The 19,688-nt window shown below is 37.9% G+C and overlaps 1 protein-coding gene across 22 annotated transcripts in view; it reads right to left on the bottom strand.

Moving 5' to 3' along the window:
* Positions 1 to 19,688, bottom strand: part of RERE (arginine-glutamic acid dipeptide repeats) — a 473,241-nt gene that overhangs the window by 249,669 nt on the left and 203,884 nt on the right. For 19 of the 22 annotated variants that reach the window (XM_064281204.1, XM_023552093.2, XM_064281194.1 and 16 more), the window contains one exon: positions 13,451 to 13,576. The exons of 2 other annotated variants lie outside the window; for them this stretch is intronic. In XM_064281204.1, the coding sequence (XP_064137274.1) occupies positions 13,451 to 13,576 (126 nt within the window). Of the gene's footprint in view, positions 1 to 13,450; positions 13,577 to 16,002; positions 19,677 to 19,688 lie in introns of those variants that run through there. One more of the 22 variants, XM_064281214.1, reaches the window with a different exon arrangement.

Below are 19,688 nucleotides of genomic sequence, written 5' to 3' on the forward strand. Positions count from 1 at the left end.
TGGCAACCAATCGACTACTTTCCTTTTAAAAGCAGAACAAGCTTCTCTCAGATAAAGATTCAAAAGGTCAACAATTAGCATTATAGAATACAGACATAAAATAAACAAAAAAGAAAACATAGTAAGACAACCTCATGCTGTGTTAGTTGAAAATTTTATTTGTACCTGTATATGATGTATATGTTTTTTACAGGTTACACAAAGCCGTAAGAATTCCAATAGCTAAGAAAAAAATTAAACTTGAGTCAAACCCACTGCCCTTGTGTTGATTTTGATGCATAGCGACCTTACAGGACAGAGTAGAACTGTCCCATAGCGTTTCCAAAGCTGTAATCTTTATGGAAGCAGACTGCCACATCTTTCTCCCATGGAGCAGATGGTGGATTTGAACCAACTCTTCAGTTAGCAGCTGAGTGCTTAACCACTGCGCCGCAAGGGCTGATTCCACACACATCTCTTGTGGAAAGTGAAAGGCAAGATGGAGAAACACCCAGCAGTCATTTCCTTTCAAAAAACTGATTTTTCTGGCTAGTTGTGGCCAAATCTATTCAATGCTATACTTTGTGTTGTTGGTTCCATCCAGTCACATTTAATGTATTTGTTTAAAAATAAAATCTTCCTTTACCTGATTTTAAAAAAAAAAAATCAATGTGCCTTTTTTCGGCCTTGTAAATGTAGCAAATTAGTAAGACAACGGTTAAGGGGCACCTTCTCTGAGTCAAGAATTATTCTAGGCACTGGAGACCAAAAGATAAATAAAACATTCCCTTCTCTCAATCTAACAAAGAAGACAGACATATAAATAGCCAAGGCATGAGGAATGCTGGCCAACTCTCTCAGACAGGGCTGTGTGGGGGGTGGGGGGGACAGATGGGGCGGAGGGGGGGACAGACAAGGCCGGGGGGGGGAGACCGGGCGGGGGGGGTGGGGGGGCAACAGTATAGCTTACATTTTCATGTCAATGTGTACCTGAGTATTTTTAACATATTCATTTCCTGAATTATCTATTTTATCACTTTATTATCAGAGTTCAGAGCCACAAGATTTTTTACTCTGAATTAAGTTTACATAAAATCCATAACTAGGTAGTGCTACTTTAAGTATCACAAACTAGTAACAAAGTAAGATTAACCCAATATGTCACTGGCACATTTGTGCCAGGTAAAAGCAGAGTCAGACCACAGAAAGCTACACAGACACTTACAGTGGATTCACAGTGTTAACAAAGAATAATTAACTAAAGTGATAACAAAAACAAAAGGGTAGAAGTCTACGTATGCTAAATACTAACCTCCAACCCCCAAATTAACTGGGCCATAACAACAGTAACAAACTTATGTCACAAGTGGCTATTTTATTTCACAAAAACATTATCACCCATCTTATTAAAACTAAAGTTGGTACTTAGAATTTTATTGGTTTTGTAGTTTAGATTGAAATTATTTTTTAAATTATCTTCATAGCTATATTTGTACACAAATTATACCTAAATTGTGTGTTGAGGGAGTAGGAAATTAACAGGGAAGAACCACAAAAACAAGTTTTTTTAAGCCCATAAAATACTCAGGCCATGATCCCCTCTGCGTTTGGAACACTGGGTGGAGCAGAGTGCAGGCCTGCATGTGCTACAGCTAAAGTTGGCCGAGGCCAATGGGAACCTCCCGGGGAACTTCTGAAAAAACTATGGGCTCCTGGGCCTCACTTCAGAGCTACTCAATCAGTATTCTGGCTCTCCATCTAAGAAACTAAGGCTCAGAGAGAGACCAAGTAATGTGAAAATACAACTAATAAATGTTGTCGACAGGATTCAAACCAATGCCATGATTTCAACAATAAATAACTCCACGATGTATTTATTGCTTTTCATCAGTGTTTCTCTCCTCTTAAGTATAAAAATAAAATAAAAACACCTTCACAGGTTTTTCCTCTTTCCTACAAAAAAATCTAAAAATTCATAAAGTCCTTGTCCTCCTAATGATGAGAAATGTCCTGAGGGTTCAAAGGTTCTCCCTTCCATCCCCCTCCGTTCTTTTGTTTCACTTTACTCAGTAAGAAGAGACAAAAAAAATTCCACATTTAAATTAGTCTGATCTATTTTTCAAAGACAGAGCAGTCTAATTTGAGTAAAAAGTGGGTGACATTTTACAAGCACCATAGCAATTCAGACAAAAATAATCAATGGATGCTAATATTCGTTGCATAAGTTTGTTTCAGAATAGGATATTTACATAATCACAAAGTTTCTCCCTACAAATTACTTATCAAGGGAAAGACAGTAACTTTATAGTGGAGAGACCTGGCAGAAACAAACTTTATAGTGGAGAGACCCGCAGACACTCCCGTACCCAAGTAACCAAAGTTAACATCACAAATAATGTGACAAACTGAAATCATGTACCCCTAATGTAAGGTACTCAGGACACAACACCAATAATATATTCTTGCTCCCAAATTGCATAGCCTAACTCTAATCATAAGGAAACAGGAGACAAACTACAAAAAACAGGTCTGTACTCTTAAAAAATGTCAATGATAAAGGCTGAGGAACTTTTTCAGATTAAAGAATACTAAAGAGACGTGGAAACTGAATGTAAATGTGATGCTGGACTAGATCCTAGGCCAGAAAAACAAATGGCTACGGAGGACATTATTACTGGGACATATGGCAAAAGCTGCATATCTACAGATTAGATTAGTATTGTATTGTATCACTGTTAAATTTCCTGATTTTGATAACTACTCAGTGATTATATAAATGAATGTCCTTGTTTCTAAGAAATACACACGGAAATATTTAGGAGTAAAGGGCCAAGACATCCGCATTTTATTCTCAATTCAGAAAAAGTAAATACATACATATATACATATGATATAGAGGAAAAGCAAATGTGGCAAACGCTAATAACTGGAAAATCTGTGGGAAGGGTACACAGGCAGTTCTTCGCTGTTCTTTGAACTTTAAGTCTAAAACTACTTTCAAACAAAAAATCTTTTAAAAAATCAATAGCATGTTGAAACATACTAATAGGTGGAAATAGGGATCCCAACCCAAAATAAGAGATGGAAAATGAAGAGACACTAACAGAAGCTAAGCCTCTGAGGGAGCAGGCAGAAAGGCAAGATTCACCATCTCCTCACAGAAGAGGCTAGTGGAATTTCAATTTTTTGGGGGGGCGGGGGGTAGGCAAGGGGACAAAAAGGGGGCTCCAGGCCATAGTAAACCAAGGAATAAAGAGAAGAAAAGACAACTTCCAATTAGCTGAAGAAAGGAAGAAGTCTATGTATCTGTAAGACAGGAACAAGTTGGAGTCTTCCTGTATTTCACTACATTATAAACTCAAATTCATTTATGGACTTAGCAAGAAACCTATTTATAATATGTTTATGGAGAAATGCATTCTAAGGGCTAAATAACTGACTCCACAACAGCGTCTAAACTCTCTGTGGTTACTATAAACAACATTCATTTCTACACTAATTTTAAGAGTTCTAACAATGCTTACAGAAAATCTGTGAAGCTCTGAATTGAGGTTTATCTTATTTAAAAAAGAAAAATCTCAAGAAAGGTAGTTGCCACGTATATAACTGATAGTTTTTGTTTTTTTTTTTAATACATACTAACAAATGAATGTAAAATTGTCCCAAAAATCTTCTAAGATTTTTCCACACAACACTATCAGTCAAATATTTGCCTTTTAAAATAGGGTAAGTATGCTCTTTCCCACTTACTTTAAAAAAAAGACAACTAAAGAAAGTGATCAAGTAGATGATCCGTACTACTGGAGGCAGGAAATAACTTTAAGCATTAAATACTGCACTTCTACATTACACGGATGAGATGCTGGTATCAACTATTTCTCAGTCAAGCTCAATGTAATATGGCAAGGAATTAGACATTTAAAGTAATTCAGCAATAACCAAACCCACTGCCGTCGAGTCGATTACGACTCATAGCGACCCTAGAGGACAGAGCAGAACTGCCCCATAGTTTCCAAGGAGCGCCTGGCAGACTTGAACTGCCGACCTCTTGGTTAGCGGCCGTAGCACTTAACCACTACGACACCAGGGTTTCCAATTCAGCAATATCTGCAGGCAAAAGAGAGGTAGGCTATGCCCATATTTCTGCTCAATGATCAAGATAAAGGAAAAGGGAAGCCTATATTCTTTGCCCTATAAAACCTGATGTAATCAGGTCCTGTGTGAGCGTGTCACCAGTTCCAGGCACAGGTGAAGTGGATTATATGAAATTTCTCTATAATTAAAGGTTTACTAGTCTTAACTTAATCAAGCTACAATTTTATTATGCATTTCTGTTGTCAATGTTTAGGAATTCTATCTGCTTTTAAAAGTCCATCTACATTTCACCTTGAAAACTTCAAGATCGACTCTCCACCCCCCCCCCCCCACCTCAATTTCCCAATCTAACTTTCAGGAAATGAAATCAGCTAAAAGCTGTAACTGAAATTTACTACTGGGTAGGTCAAGTCCTAGTACATTTCTTTTTTAAAAAAACTAATTAGCAAGGAGTAAAAATTCAGGATTTTCCAGAGAATTAAATGCTTATTTACGTGAAATTTTCACACACACACAAAAAAAAACACTAATAAAAAACATAGCAAACATTGCCAATCTCCACTCTTCACAAAGGAAACCCTGGTGGCATAGTGGTAAGTGGTACGTCTGCTAACCAAAAGGTCAGCAGTTCAAATCCACCAGATGCTTCTCAGAAACTCTATGGGGCAGTTATGAGTCGCTATGAGTCAGAATCGACTCCATGGCAACAGGGTTTGTTTGTTTGTTTGCTTTTGTCTCTTCACAAATGTTTTCATTACTCCAGCCACGAAGTAACAAGGCTGAAAAATATACCTCTTTCCTTCAACTACATGAATTCCAGTGGGATGAGAGGGAAAAGTCAGGGGTACAGGGATACAGAGTAACTTTAAATCTACTGAAATGATGAAAATGTACAAACTTCTCTTTCAGGCAGCGAATTTCTTGAAAATTGGTTCCTAGTTTCTAAAAATGGCCAAAAAATGTGACTGAAAATCTAAGATTTTTTAATCTCAGATTTTCATTTAAAGAATACATTTTGGGTTAAAAGGGGGGTAATACATTCATTTAAAAAGGGAAGAAAAGAGAAAAACCAATCCTCAATTCTTATATGAAATGGCAAGAGGCCCCAAATAGCTTTGAAAAAAAAGTTGAAAGAGAAGAACAAAGTAGGAGGACTCACACTTCCTGATTTTAAAACATACTTTACAGCTACAGTAATCAAAACAGCCTGGCACTGGTATAACAATAGACACATAGATCAATGACATGGAATTGAGAGTCCAGAAATAAACCCACACATCTATGGTCAACTGATTTTTGACAAGAGTACTAAGTCCATTAGACGGGGAAAGAAGAGTGTCTTCAAAAAACGGTGCTGGGAAAATTGGATTTCTACATGCAGAAAAATGAAACATGATCCATGCCTCACACAATACACAAAAACAAATTAAAAAAGGATTAAGGACCTAAATGTGCAAACTAAAACCATAAAATTCTTAGACGAACACAAGCAAGGGCAATACTGTCAGGCCTAACTTTCAACAACAAATGATCAAATATAATAACAAAAGCAGAAACAGTAAAAGGCAAAATAAATAAATGGGATCTCATAAAAATTGAGAAAATTGTTCATCAAAAGACTTTACAAAAAAACTGAAAAGACAATCTACCAACTAGGAGAATATCTTCAGAAACCATATATCTGATATGAATCTAATAACCAAAATTTATATAAAACTTCGACAACAACAAAAAGACAAATAACCTAACCATAAAATAGGCAAAGGACGTGAATAAAAATTTCACCAAAGAGGACATTCAAATGACCACCAAACACGTGAAAAGATGCTCAGCATCATCTATCAGAGAGATGCAAATCAAAACCCTGGTGGCACAGAGGTTAAGAGATTGGCTGCTAATCAAAAGGTCAGCACTTTGAATCCAACAACCGCTCCTTGGAATCCCTATGGGACAGTTCTACTCTGTCCTATAGGGTCACTATGAATCAGAATCAACTCGAAGGCAATGGCTTCTTTTGGTTAGAAGGGCTAAGATTTAAAAAAGCGGAAAATAACATGTTGGCGAGGATGTGGGGAAACTGGAACCCTTATCCATTGCTAGCAGGAATGTAAAATAGTACAGCTGTTGTGGAACAGTATTGCAGTTTCTCAAAAACTAAAAATGGAACTACCATATGACTCAGCAATTCCACTCGTTGGTATATACCTAAAAGACTTGAAAGCAGAGACTCAAAGAGACTTGTATACCAATGTTCACTGCAGCACTATTCACAATAGCCAAAAGGTAGAAACAATCTAAGTGACCATCAATAGATGAATGGATAAACAAAATGTGGTACATAAATACAACGGATTACTTACTCAGCCAGTGGGAGAAATGAAGTCTTGTTACATATTATTGTATGGATAGAGCTCGAAGACATTATGCTGAGCAAAATAAGCCAATCACAAAAAGACAAATATTTATGACCTCTCTTATAAAGACAAGAAAAGGCAAATACATGGAGACCAAAGATTATTACTGATTAGCAGGGATGAGAGGGAGGAGGAAAAGGGGGGTTAATGGTGATGGAGAAATTGCACCGATTAAGGGAAGGGTTGCACAGCCGATCATTGTAATTGCTGTCAGTAAGTTGCACACCTGTCAAAAGTTGAATTGTCAAAAGTTGTGTGATATATTTACAACAATGACCAAAAAAAAAAAAAAGTAGCTACTGAGACTGCTCATGTACAACCAAACACCTCATGGGATTTGGTTCCTTGGTATGGATGTTTAAGGTCACGGTTTCATGGAATATCCCTGTTAATTGGCCTAATAATATGTTTAGTACTTCTGTTCTACCTCCTAGTTTGCCGTGTAGTGCTTAGAGTCTTAAAAGCTTGCAAGCAGCCATCCAAGGCACAACAATTGGTCTCTATCCTGGAGGAACAGACAGAGGAGGAGAGTCAGGAGTAGAAGGATATGGAATGTTTGGCTAATTGCCTCCATGAACAACTGCCTGCTTTGCCATGAGACCAGAAGAACAAGATGGTGCCTGGCTACCATTACTGAACATTTTGATCAAAGATTCCATAGAAGAATCTTGATAAAAAGGGGGAAGATGCCCCAAGAGACAGAAAGGGCCACATAAACCAGAGACTCTATCAGCCTGAGACCAGAAGAACTAGATGGTGCCCAGCTACCACCAATGACTGCCCTGACAGGGAACATAACAGAGAATCCCTGATGGAGCAGAAGAAAAGTGGGATGCAGAACTCAAATTCTAGTAAAAACATCAGGCTTAATGGTGTGACTGAGACTGGAGGGACCTCAGAGGACATGGCCCCCAGACCCTGTTTGCCCAAAACTAAAGCCATTCTCAAAGCCAACTCTTCAAAGATTAGACTAGACTATAAGACATAAAATGAACTGGTGAGGAGTGCACTTCTTACTTAGTTCAAGTAGACAAATGAGACTATGTGGGCAGCTCCTGTGCAGAGTCGAGATAAGAAGGCAGAGGGGGACAGGAGCTAGGTGAATGGACATGGGAAATACAGGGTGGAGAGGAGTGTGCTGGTGCTTTACAGGGAGAGCAACTAGGGTCACATGACAATGTGTGTGTGAGTTTTTGTGCCAGAAACTGATTTGAATTGTAAACTTTCACTTAAAGCACAATTTAAAAGAGGAAAAAAATTTAAAAATAAAGGGGGAGGGGGAGAGATGCAGAATAGAATTTCAAATCCTCATGGGACTCTAGACTTTCTGGAGCCACTGAGGGTGAATGAACCCCTGAAACTATTGCCCGGAGATAATCTTTAAACCTTAAACTGAAAATATCCCCTGAAGTCATCTTACATACAAATAAAAGTTCAGGTTAAGTAGCAAAATAGGGGTGTCTTGATCATTATACTCTCCTAAGAACTACCTATATGTGATCAAATTGACAACAGGAACTTGAAAGATTAGACAGGAACTTTAGGGGGCAGTGAATTTACCTTAATGAGGGAGGGTGAGGATCACTGTACAACTTGAAGAACGTAATCAATGACACCAAATTGTACATGTAGAAACTGTCGAATTGCTGTGTGTTTTACTGTGTATATTCTCGACAATAACAACAAAATAAATAAAATTTAGAAAAAAAGAGGACGGATGTCAAATACCTGACACCCAATCTAATTGTACAAAGTGAAATCAAAGATAACAGAAAATGCCAATGTCCAGGCTTGTGTCCAGGCTTCTACAGACCGAAAAGGCTTTGATTAACTTTAGTTGTATTAAACTTTCTTCTAGTTTCTAAGAAAATGTGGCACCCTTGGAAAAGAGTGCTATCTCCTCTTCTATTCAAGGCCTTAGTATTTATAACAGATATCGCCAATGAAAGTACTACAATATCCTAAAGCCAGGGGGTAATACTAGAAACATTTAAGACCCCAAAACAAAGCTAAGCTAAAACAAAATTGCAAGTGCTACTCTATGGGCTGAAATATCTTTGGCAATTTATATTTGTAAAGCTAATTCTGGGGAACTTGTAAAACCTAGAAGTGCCACGGATTTTGCTTATGTATCTTTTAATCGAACACTATGAAACACCCCAAAAGTGCAGGGCTGAAAGGCATAATAGTGTCTGTGAGTAAGGAAAGGCGAAAGGGCCAAGTACCACCCCTGGAAGGAAAGGAACCTCGATAAAACTAAAATGATCATAAAATCTCACACAGAACTGTGGTAACAAAGAGACTGCTTAGACAGTGGGCAGTTATAAAATTACAGGGTTATTCAAATCTGTTTTTGAAAATGTGGTTTGATGTCCTCTAAAGAAGCAGACGAATATGATAGTAAAAGAGCCTTAAGAATAAAAATTGCTGACAATGAGCTTTTATGGGAGAGCAGAGTATGACAACAACCGTTCCAGGTGAAAGGGCTCCATCTGGAAGCTGGGTATGTGCTCACTAATGTTAATATCAGCCTTTCCACTGTAGGTCAGCTGGATGTTTTATTTTTTTAATTTGCTACATTAAAATTCAAGAGCTATTAATAATCTGGGTTTTTGGGTTATTAATAATCTTTCATTTAAATTGGTAGGATTAATCCCTGCATTTGTATTAGCAATTTTCTGAAAATTCAGTCCTTTTAACACCTCTCATTACAATCAAACATAAAAGGCAGTATCTCTTGTGATCTCTCTCAATGATTATTTTTTCGTCTAAATGTCAATAGGAGAAGCCACAGTAAATACTGAAAAAGCAGTACGTGCTCAGAAACTCTTGTACAGCTAAACAAGCAATCAGATTTAGAGTTCTTTTTAAGCAACAAGCAGGTAAGAAAAACAATTAGCTTTGCTTCTAAAAATAGCTTCTTTATGTTTTCTTGTTTTTAATTATTTTAAATGGTACAACCCAACCGAACAACCCACAGCCATCAAGTAGATTCCAACTCATAGCAACCCTATAAATGGTACAAGAAATGCTAAAAGGGTTTTCACACCATACTATTAATGCTGCTGCCCATTTACTCAAGACAAGGGCCAGCCTGTGCATAGCTCTCAGTGGCAGAAGCCATCTACTCTACAAAGTAGATGAACAGCTCTTTGGCCAGGAAACTCCAGTAGAGGGGAGGCAAAGGTGGTGTCACTGCAGGGACCATCCTGGAAGTAGCTGAGTCAACCGTGAGGACAATGAAAAATATACAAGGCCAGAGCCAGTTCCCTGGATTCAAACCTCAGTCCCATCACTTACAAAAGGCAAGATCTTAAACAAACGTGAACCTCAAGATTCCTTATCTGCCAAATGAAACAAATACCACAGATTTCTGCACAGATTAAATGGGTGAAAATAGTAGTAGACTGCCTGGTGCAAAGTAAATGCTCAGTGTTAGTTCACTTCCTTTAACAAACCCCTAGCTTGAAGTTTAAAATGACCCCCCTAAGAAAACAAAAAAAAAGTAACTCAAAGCTTTTACAGTTCTCAGTCTTCAATTTTTTAAATGTTTTCAGCACCTTTAGGAATCTATTGAACAGCATCCTTGGTTGAAAATCATAGATCCTCTCCCCAGAAAAATGATCATAAATATAACTTCGCAAGCAATTTCAGGAATTTTCACAGGCTCTCGTAAGCTCAAAGAGACCACCTAAGGGCCCCTAGACCTCAGACTAACAATGTCTAGAAAACTAATAAATTATTTAAAATCAATGTTTGTATAATTCAAAAGATAATGTTTAGGATTGTTTGCTATCTGCTAAGTACTGTGCTAAGCAATTTAATGAATTATTTCATTTAATCTTTGCAACAACCCTTCGAGGTAGGCGGTAGTATTATACCTATTTTACAACTGAGAAAACTAAGGGTTAGACAGGGTTAAATTTAATTGTTCTACGTTACACAAGAAGAATATCAAAAGGAAAAAAAAGTTCTCTAAAAGGATAATGAACCAAAAATAAAATTAGTGGTTATAAAAAAAAAATTACTGAAATTAAGAGCTCAACCTCCTAATACAATACTGTCTTATTTAAGCGTGTTAGCCACTCAGTGAAGGTCTTAAACACACAAAAAGATAATGTGTAAAAGATAATAATAATAATAACCCTAAGTAACCAAATACTACTAACTAGCCCTTGATCTCCTAGCAAGAAAGAGGATAGGTGCAATCAACATGAATGGGGCCCGCAGAGCCACATTTGTTACTGTGGAAATAAGCATGCATTTTAAGTCCTTTTTAAATGGCTGCACCTTTTCTGCTTTGGACAGAACGTCTGCTATGCTGCCATGTAGTTTGCGCTTAAACTTTGTGATACTGCCAGCAGCTGAGGCAGAATCATCTCTGCCCAATCCAGGAAGGATCTGGGCAATGTCTCCTTCACCTCTTCCCACCCTCACCACCCTCACACTACCAGTGAGCAAAGGACTTTCTGCTAGAAAACGTCCCAGCTAACAGCCAGTATCCAAAATGCTGCCTTACTGGCACAGATAATTAAAAAATTAAGAGATAAGTTAAAAAATTATAAAATGTAGTCGTATGAGTTTATGCCATCATTAATGTGGAAACACATCACAAATATATACCTGAATAAACAAAGAAAGCAAAATTATGATGCAATCAGTGCTATCCTATAAAAACTAAATTAACAAAACTAGTCTATTAGGAAAGACATCTGGTGTATCATGGCAAGAAACGTTAATGATCTTGTCTGCAACCCAGCAATCAATTTCTTCTCCCAGCAGCTCCCTCGTTACACTGTATTAGATCTGTGTGCCTGCAGAATTTATGAGAGTTCCACACATGAGGGAGCTTTGCCAACTGGATCCGATTCAGATCCCTTTGGCAGCCTGAAGCATCTGTATTAAAGAACAATCAATAAAGTTAGTTTTCTGCAGCACCATCTTGACTGAAAGATTTATTATCTCACTACAGAATATTTTCAAAGCCACATATGACATCTGAGTGCTCCACCCATCACAAAGTTATTTAAATCTCCAGTGGACACAAATATTTTTACTGCTAAAAAATAAATACTGGCCAGCACTAATTCTAATGTAAAAAGTTTACTTAAAATCAATGCAATTACGGAGAAAATCTGAAATCCATCCAGCAAATCCTGGTTTGCAGGCATTGTGGCAAATGAACAGTCTGACAATAACATCTATACCGGCTAGAGGGTAAAGCAAGAAAATACCAGCCTGAAAGACAAAACCCATTTTTTAGATGTATATGTATATGGACACCCTCGTGGTGTAACAATTAAGTGCTACGGCTGCTAGCGCAAAAGTCGGCAGTTCAAATCCACCAGGTGCTCCTTGGAAACTCTATGGGGCAGTTCTACTCTGTCCTCTAGGGTCACTATGAGTCGGAATCAACTCGACAGCAGTGGGTTTTTGTTTTTTTTTTTAATATGGAAACAAGATGGTAATTGGTAAAGGCTGAACCTTTAGAAAGAAGTAACACGATTTGAGTTGGGACTCTACTAATTTGTCCCTTAAAATGTCAATATATCTCCCAGAGATTAAGATCACAGTCTTTCCCCATTCCATACTGCACATGCTGCCTGGTGAATCTTCTTAAGCAGTGGCCTGGGAGTTGGCTTGTCTGGGGGCAGAAGCCTAACGGCCCTCTACTGCCTAGCACATAAAATCGTCACTTGTCCAACCTTGGAGCTCCTCTACGATCTAGCCCCATTTTACATCTCTGCCTCTGCTTCCCCAGAGCCACTAACCTGTGCTCTTCGTGGACATCCTGCAGGTCGTCTTCTCACAACTCCCAGACTCAACAGGCTCATCGGTCTAGGCTGCTCATAGGGACAGGCAGACATGTATACCTGGAGGTCTCCTCTACTCTGCCTATCCATATCTTACTGACACGTCAAAACACACCAGCTCCTCAAAAGCTACCTACCTTCACAAAACTTTCCGAACTATCACAGCCCATTTAGAGCACTCTCTTTTCTTAGTGCCAAGATATTAATATTCTATACTACAATTTAACAAGTCATTATATGTTGACAATATCTTGTATTGTGGGTGTGTGTGTGTTATAGCTGTTGTCTTATATTATTTTACAATTGTTTCTTGAGAATAAATTTGAGCCCCACCATCAGATTACATACAAGACAGAGACAGGTCTTGAACTTCTTTATAGTGATTAAGGGCAGTATTGGGTACCCTGTAGTCGAACAGAACAATGTGAACCTGTTATTCGTAAAATTTTACTATTAAGTCTTCCTAAAGGAAGACAAATGTATACACAACTTTCATAAAAGGTGAGATACATTACACAAAAATAACTCACAAGGATCACCAGCGTAGGTTGTCTTCTAAAGGGTAAATTAAAGCACTATACCCATTTCATCCTGCTGTGTCTCACACACCCCTCCCCTCACATTATCACCAGGTAACAGAGGAATTAATAGGGTACAGCTGTGAGAAGTATAGTTACACCCCAACTTGAGGTATGCGATAACTAGCATTACAGAAAAGCCTCACTGCTTCTGAGTAATACTCTATCGAACATCACCTGAGAGGACGGCACCCAAGATAGTTTAGATTCATGGGCCAAGAGTCCCAATGAGCCTGGGAAAATGCACGTTCCACACTTGGACTCAAACTTACCCCCTTTTTTCCCCATTTCAGTTGCCAACATCCATACTCGCTGCTGATTGCCAGCTCCTGCTCCTTGCAGCAGCCCAGCATGCTCTCTGCTGGTGCCAAAATACCCTACCACCAAACCCCACTAACTTCTGGAACTGTCCTACAGGGGTAAGGTAAGTCCCGTATTTTGCTTCCTCTGTGCATGTACTTGTTACTCCTTTAAAAACACATACAATACAGCACATTTTTAAAGGGGCACTGGGGAGGGAGGTAATATTCCTTAAAATATTGATAGCTTTTAAAAACGGGATTCTCCTTACCCCTACAGGCCCTCTCCCGGCTTCAGAAAGATGTTGTGGTGGCTGTGATGCCACCGGCAGAGAGCATGCTGGGGGGTCACACAAAGCAGGAGTTGGAGATCTGCAACAGGCCTGGGAGTTGTGGACCTAAAAAAGAAAAAAGTTTTAAGTTAACATGCCCAATGCCCCCTCATGCCCTGGTTATTAGGGGCACTCAGCACACAAGTAGATTATCTGCAAAATCCTTTAGAAACGGCCTCTGAAATCTCAGGTAGCTAATTTGTTATACCGCTAAAGTTAACCTTTTGGCATTAATCAAGCTGTTTATTTCAGTATGAACAAACATATGACCCTTCTGGCTCCATACTTTATCCAGGTCCTGAAAGAAAGCAGTATGGTGTGTGCCCCTCGAAATAACCAAGTTAAGATGTGACACAATGCCAAAGCATAGAACAGTGGCATGCTTCGCTTATAAGGAAACAAAAATTCGGTGGCGGTACATAAACACAACTGTAAAATGAACCGCAAGTGGAAAAACTGAGCTTTCAGAAGCGTTTCTGATGAGAGACGCCAGAGGTAAGATAGGTACACAAAAAAGGAAATACTCAAGGCATTAGGGCGGCCAAAGAACACCTCTGCCATTTCACCAAGTCCTAGTTTAATTTTGTAAAGTTGAAGGTGAGGTAAATAGACAAAGGCTTAACTCCAGTGAACAAAAGACAGCAGTCAAATGAGTTTTTATTTTCTCACAATATAATGAGCAGTATAATGAACAAGGCACAGAGCATAAAGTTCAAGAAACACATTATTTGTTTTAGGAGCAAGATAACAGTTTGGTATGTATCACAGGTCTTCTTTAAAGGAAACTTTGTAAACACTGAGCACCAACAACAACAAAAAAAAAGACTACAGAGCATCTTCTGAAAGCCAGCACAGTCCTTTTAAGTACCATAAAAGATAGCTCAGACTAGAGAGTTTGAGTATGTTCCCATTCAAATATTCTAAATAGCATATGACATTTTTAAAAAACCTAACCAATTCAATTTGATGTGGTTTTAAATAAACTCAAAAGGCCATAAAATCTAAATACTTTATAACTTCTGTTCTTAAAGTTGTTTAAAAATTTAATATGCAAATTTTTAAATACTAAATCTTTTTTGTTTTGTTTAAATATTAAATCATTTGAAGAACTCCTGTTACATATAATTCCTTTGAGATGCAAAGACTCAGTCTAACAACTTTCTGTTAACCAAAACTTCAGTACATTCCATTAACTCAAAATTTGTTTTTGTATGCCTCTTTTAGATACCCCCCCCAAAAAAAGACAAATCCCAAGAAAATAAGCTAATATGGAGAATGTCTTCATCACACTCATTTTCTTTCTCTAAATATCACCCTTTACAGTACATCCTGGACTCAACACAGTGATCTTCCTGTGCTGTTGTCTGTGACTCCCAGTGCCTCGACAACTGTAGATGCTTACTGTTTTAGGCATTAGAAACAAAGGCATCATTTCAAAGCATGTCACGGTTCTTACTTGGGAATCAGAAAACGTTTTGACAATATCTCAGTTTCTGTAACTTTCTTTAAGCTCTTCTAGCAGATTTTTCTTGGGCTATTTTAAGTTGGTGTTGGGTTCTTAACAAAACTATACACATATTACAAATTTCCAGTTCTAAGGAAGCAAGTTTGAACAATAAGACTTCACCAATATTCTTGCACAGCAGATCTCTGCAAATATCAGATCGTCTCAAACTTTTTTTTTAAGCTCCTTAAAAAAAATTAGAATACCTAGAGTTTTCTGCGTTGAAAAAATTTCACATATAGAAAACAGGTTTAGTAAGTAACATTTTTAGAAAATATTTTATGGAAGTAAACAGAATTGAACAAAACATTTTTTCAATTATTTCTTAAATACAGGATCCTAAAATCCATTTAAATTAGGAGAAAATGAATTATCCAACTTCATAGTATTGTGAGCTGTTAAAACTTTAAATGCCAAGTGGCCTATCAGGACTGTCACCCATGAGTGAAAACAGACTGCTGAGAAGCTGCATAAACTTACTCCACGGCTTCATTTTAAGTTCCACTGATGGGAATATCACCCTCTGTTTATAAGTCAACGTCCCAGTGCTACAAAACGGATGTGGTAGTTCAAACAAAAAGTCAACATCCTGCTTCATATTTGGGGGTGGGGGAAGAGTATATCTGACAACACCCCATCTGATCTGACCATGTCCAGCAAACTCAGGGCTAAGGGATTCCATCCTACTCTTGCCTCCTGGAAGGATTAGAGAAAATTATAAACTTCAAATTTACATGTAAAAAGGACATTTAATCCTCGCCCATGGGACCATGGAATAAACTCAATACCCTACGGCAGCTTATTACAATGCTTCTAGATAGCTGTCTTTATTAAAACAAACAAACAGAAGGCATGGCCTCCAGAAAAATACTTTTGCACCAAATCTGTAATTAACACCATTTCTTGACTTAGAAACCAACTGTATAAGTTAAAGAACACTCTCATGCTAACATACTGACTCCTGAGAGGTAAGAGCAGGGCAACTTACAGAAAGAACAACTCCTTGAAACAATTATCTTAGTGGTACACGTTAAATTAGTTCCTTAGGTAATACTGAAGTCATTGTTCTATAAAAAAAAAGCATTTGATAAGGAACATTAAGGTTTTCGTTTCATTATCCAACAAGTCACAACGCTATAACTGGGTGGTACTAACCATTTTACAGGGTAAAGGGAAGAAAGAACTATAGAAAGAAACACTCAATTCTGAAGGCACAACTTGAGGGATTGTCAAAAAGCGTGGGCAAAAAAAATCACAGTTTCACACAGAAATAAATCATCATCATACTGTAAGGCATTTTTCTTAAGAGCTGGCCTTCTCTGTGATGTTCACATAAGCCTTTATTTTTATTTCTGCTAACAGTAAGCTATACGGAAAATTCAAAGCCCAATATAATAAGACCTAAAATTTTTTTTAAGGAATAGTATTTTATTATTTAAATGCATAAAATACTATGCACTGCAGGCTAACCAAAGGTTAACCAAAGCAGATCTTTGGCTTATTTAATAGACAGAAGGTTAATTTGTAGTTAATCCATTCAGTGTAGCAAACAACTGCTATTAAAGTTTTTAAAACTTTATCCAATGAATTTTTCCAACTAAAATGTTACTTTATTCAATATCCAATAAATATTACAGACCTTAAATGTGCTAATAGCCACAGAGTCTACATCAATGAATAAAAGAGACACGGTGTTTGCCCTTACAAAGCTTAAATCTAGAGCACAAGCTAAACAACATCATTCTTCATCATAGACCATACACTGGGCTATACGTTTTGTAGGCTTGATCTTTTAATCTAAAAACAACCTGCCTAGCAAAGTAGGTGTCTTATTTCCCAACGTTATAGGTACAGATAGTGGCCGTAAAAGGGTTAAGATGGAAAAGAGATGTGAACCCAGACAATGTGATGTCTACGTCCAAGTTCTCAACTCATGAACTCTACTGTCCCTCATATCTGCCTGGATACAACATATTCCAAATTCTGAATTGGTCATGTTCATATTAATGTAAATTTCCTGCTCCTCCCCGAAGTTCTTAATACAAGATTTTCCAAGTCATGCTTTGATTAGTCTAGTATTAAAATGAACACCTGCTTACTGAGCGTCCATATACCATACATTCTGTGCTGAGAATTAAGCTGGGATTAAATACACTTACGGTGGATAATACATAAACCTGACAACTAATTCACTGTGTGTACATATGTATGTGTACACAAAGAGTGCATGTTAATGAAGTCTCTAAATGATATCTCCCAGCATTATTTATATAAAGGTCTCTAACCAAAAAAAAAAAAAGAGAGATAAGATACAGTTATTTATCCTCCTTCAATAAGTTTTCGTTTTAAAAAAGAAAAAAGTTTCTTGTGCATTTAATCCATTTCTGAGAAACTAAATTTGGTGGAGAGAGGGTAGTTTCAATGGTAAGCAGAAACTAAGCTGAAGCTAATTTCTCTGCAGCCCCTTTTCTGCTGTACTGTCAGGGAAGGGCATGAATAAAAGCTGATGAGTGGCAATCAGCTTTTGAAGTAAGGTTCTGGGTACAGACCAGGGATCAGAGAGGAATTCCAAATGTTCCTCCCCTAGCTGCTCACTTTTGACACGGGAACAAAGAGAGGGATATGGTATTAAATCATGAATAACCTGGCTCCACATGCACTGCAGTAATGGAGATGTGCCTCCTCCAAGGTAACTAGTGGTATGTATCCTTAGCTAGTCCACACTGACAATCAACACTTAGAATGCGTGCTGGTAGGGACATAACTGACACTACAGCACCCTCAACCATGCAAGGCTGTAACAATACATTTAGCCCAGTTAACGGTCAACTGAAAACACCAAAATATCCCCAATGACATATCCCCCACTCTAAGGAAACTCTAGGTAAATTTAAATTTTAAAGATAATATTCCCAGCTTTGGTACTAAACCAAATAGCAACCAAAATAAATCCCTGGTATCTACCCAAATAATATCTGCAATAATCTCAAATTCTATCTAGAAATTCATGTGGTATAAATAATAGCTGAAGAACCTATAAAAACATAATTCTAGGGAACCAAAATCATACTTTCTTCTATTGTATGAATGATAGTTTCTTATTAGGAGTCCACACAGAATGCTCACTTAAGAGTATTAAAGGAATGGTGTGATTACTTATCTGCGAAAAAAGAATAAGGTATGAACTACCACTATTAGAGCCAGACAAGAAACTCCTTGGCATTATACTGAATGAAAATTACTAATCTCAGTGATCCTGTTAGCATTCTCAGATTCCATGATTATTCCTAGACAGCAAATTACCTCAATAATGCTTCTTAAGGCCTGGATTTTTATAAAAATTGAATTTTATCACTTTTAGTAAAAGCAAGAAAGAAACTTTCCTTTTATGACAGAGAGTGAATGGCTATGTCTTGAGAAAAGAGTTCTCCAAAGAAAAATGACATCCAGTAATGCCATGAGTTGCCTGTCCAACTGGAATATAAGATCACTGAGGGAAGGGACGGTTATCTTACACTTCTTCAGTCAGCTTTATGGTGCTGAGTTCAATAAAGGACACAAAGTAGGTTTTCAATAAATGCCTTGGAAAGGCAGTGTTTATAGTCCAAAACTTTCCTAATCACACTCTGGGACATAATGTTCCTTGATGCTAAGGACTCATTCTGGAATAAAACATTCAAATCAAACAAGTCACATATATAGACACACAGAAAAACTGTGAGAGGGCAGAAGAAAGGGTTGAAGATGTTTTACCAGGCTAACTCAGTTTCAATTAATGGAGATCCACTCAAGCTAGCCCAAGTAAGGTGCCTCTACTGAGAGGAAACAAAAAGGTTAACCTAAGAGAACCCAAGGTGAGGAAGCACGCAGGGCAGTGGGCCCCAGAGAACGGAGAACAGTGGCTGTGCCTCACTGCCTTGGGGCCTACTGCTCTCTGCAAAGTGCTCCAGTCCTCTGCTGGTCCCATCTCCTACCTCTCAGCTCAGCTTGCTGAGGGCTGTCCCCACCCCTCTACAGTGGGGGATTCTTGATTAATCCTTTCAACTTTGCTCCCACTGCTAACTGCCTCGGTTTCTTACTTTCCAATTCTAAATTCTAAGAAAGAAATTTGGCCTCGAAGATCATAGATTGCCATTCCATCTTACTATTCTTTCAAAGAACCAAAGATTTTGCAAGCTACTTATTTAGTTCAGAAACTTAAGCTGCAAAGCGACCTTATGTATCTGACAAACCAACCCTCTTTCTTCCTGCTTCTATGTGTACGTTGTTCCTAATTCCACCTTACCTCTCCTGTTTTCCTGAGTCCCTGCTCTTGGCTATTTGTTTCAGATATACTTTTGTCATTGTAGTCAAACAAACCCAGACCTCCCAGTCTGTAAATAAGTCCATCCAAATGAAAACTTCCTAAACAATGAAAGCTAATGGAACATATAATTCACTTACCTTGAAAATTCTACTTTTAAAAAATCCAGCTCAGTTACTCTGCACTATCATAGTTCTTCCACCAACCCCAGTAAAAGTGTATGTTCCAAATATATCTACCTGTGTGAAATGGTAGTGGCCTTAGGTGTTTTGATGGTTAAATGTTAAAAAAGCAGAAACCACACACAGATCTCATCCCTATATGCAAGATGACTGTCTAATCTATCTTTCAAACCAGGACACTTTAGAGTG

The sequence above is a fragment of the Loxodonta africana genome, chromosome 3, assembly GCF_030014295.1.
Source record: "Loxodonta africana isolate mLoxAfr1 chromosome 3, mLoxAfr1.hap2, whole genome shotgun sequence".
Taxonomy (NCBI): domain Eukaryota; kingdom Metazoa; phylum Chordata; class Mammalia; order Proboscidea; family Elephantidae; genus Loxodonta; species Loxodonta africana.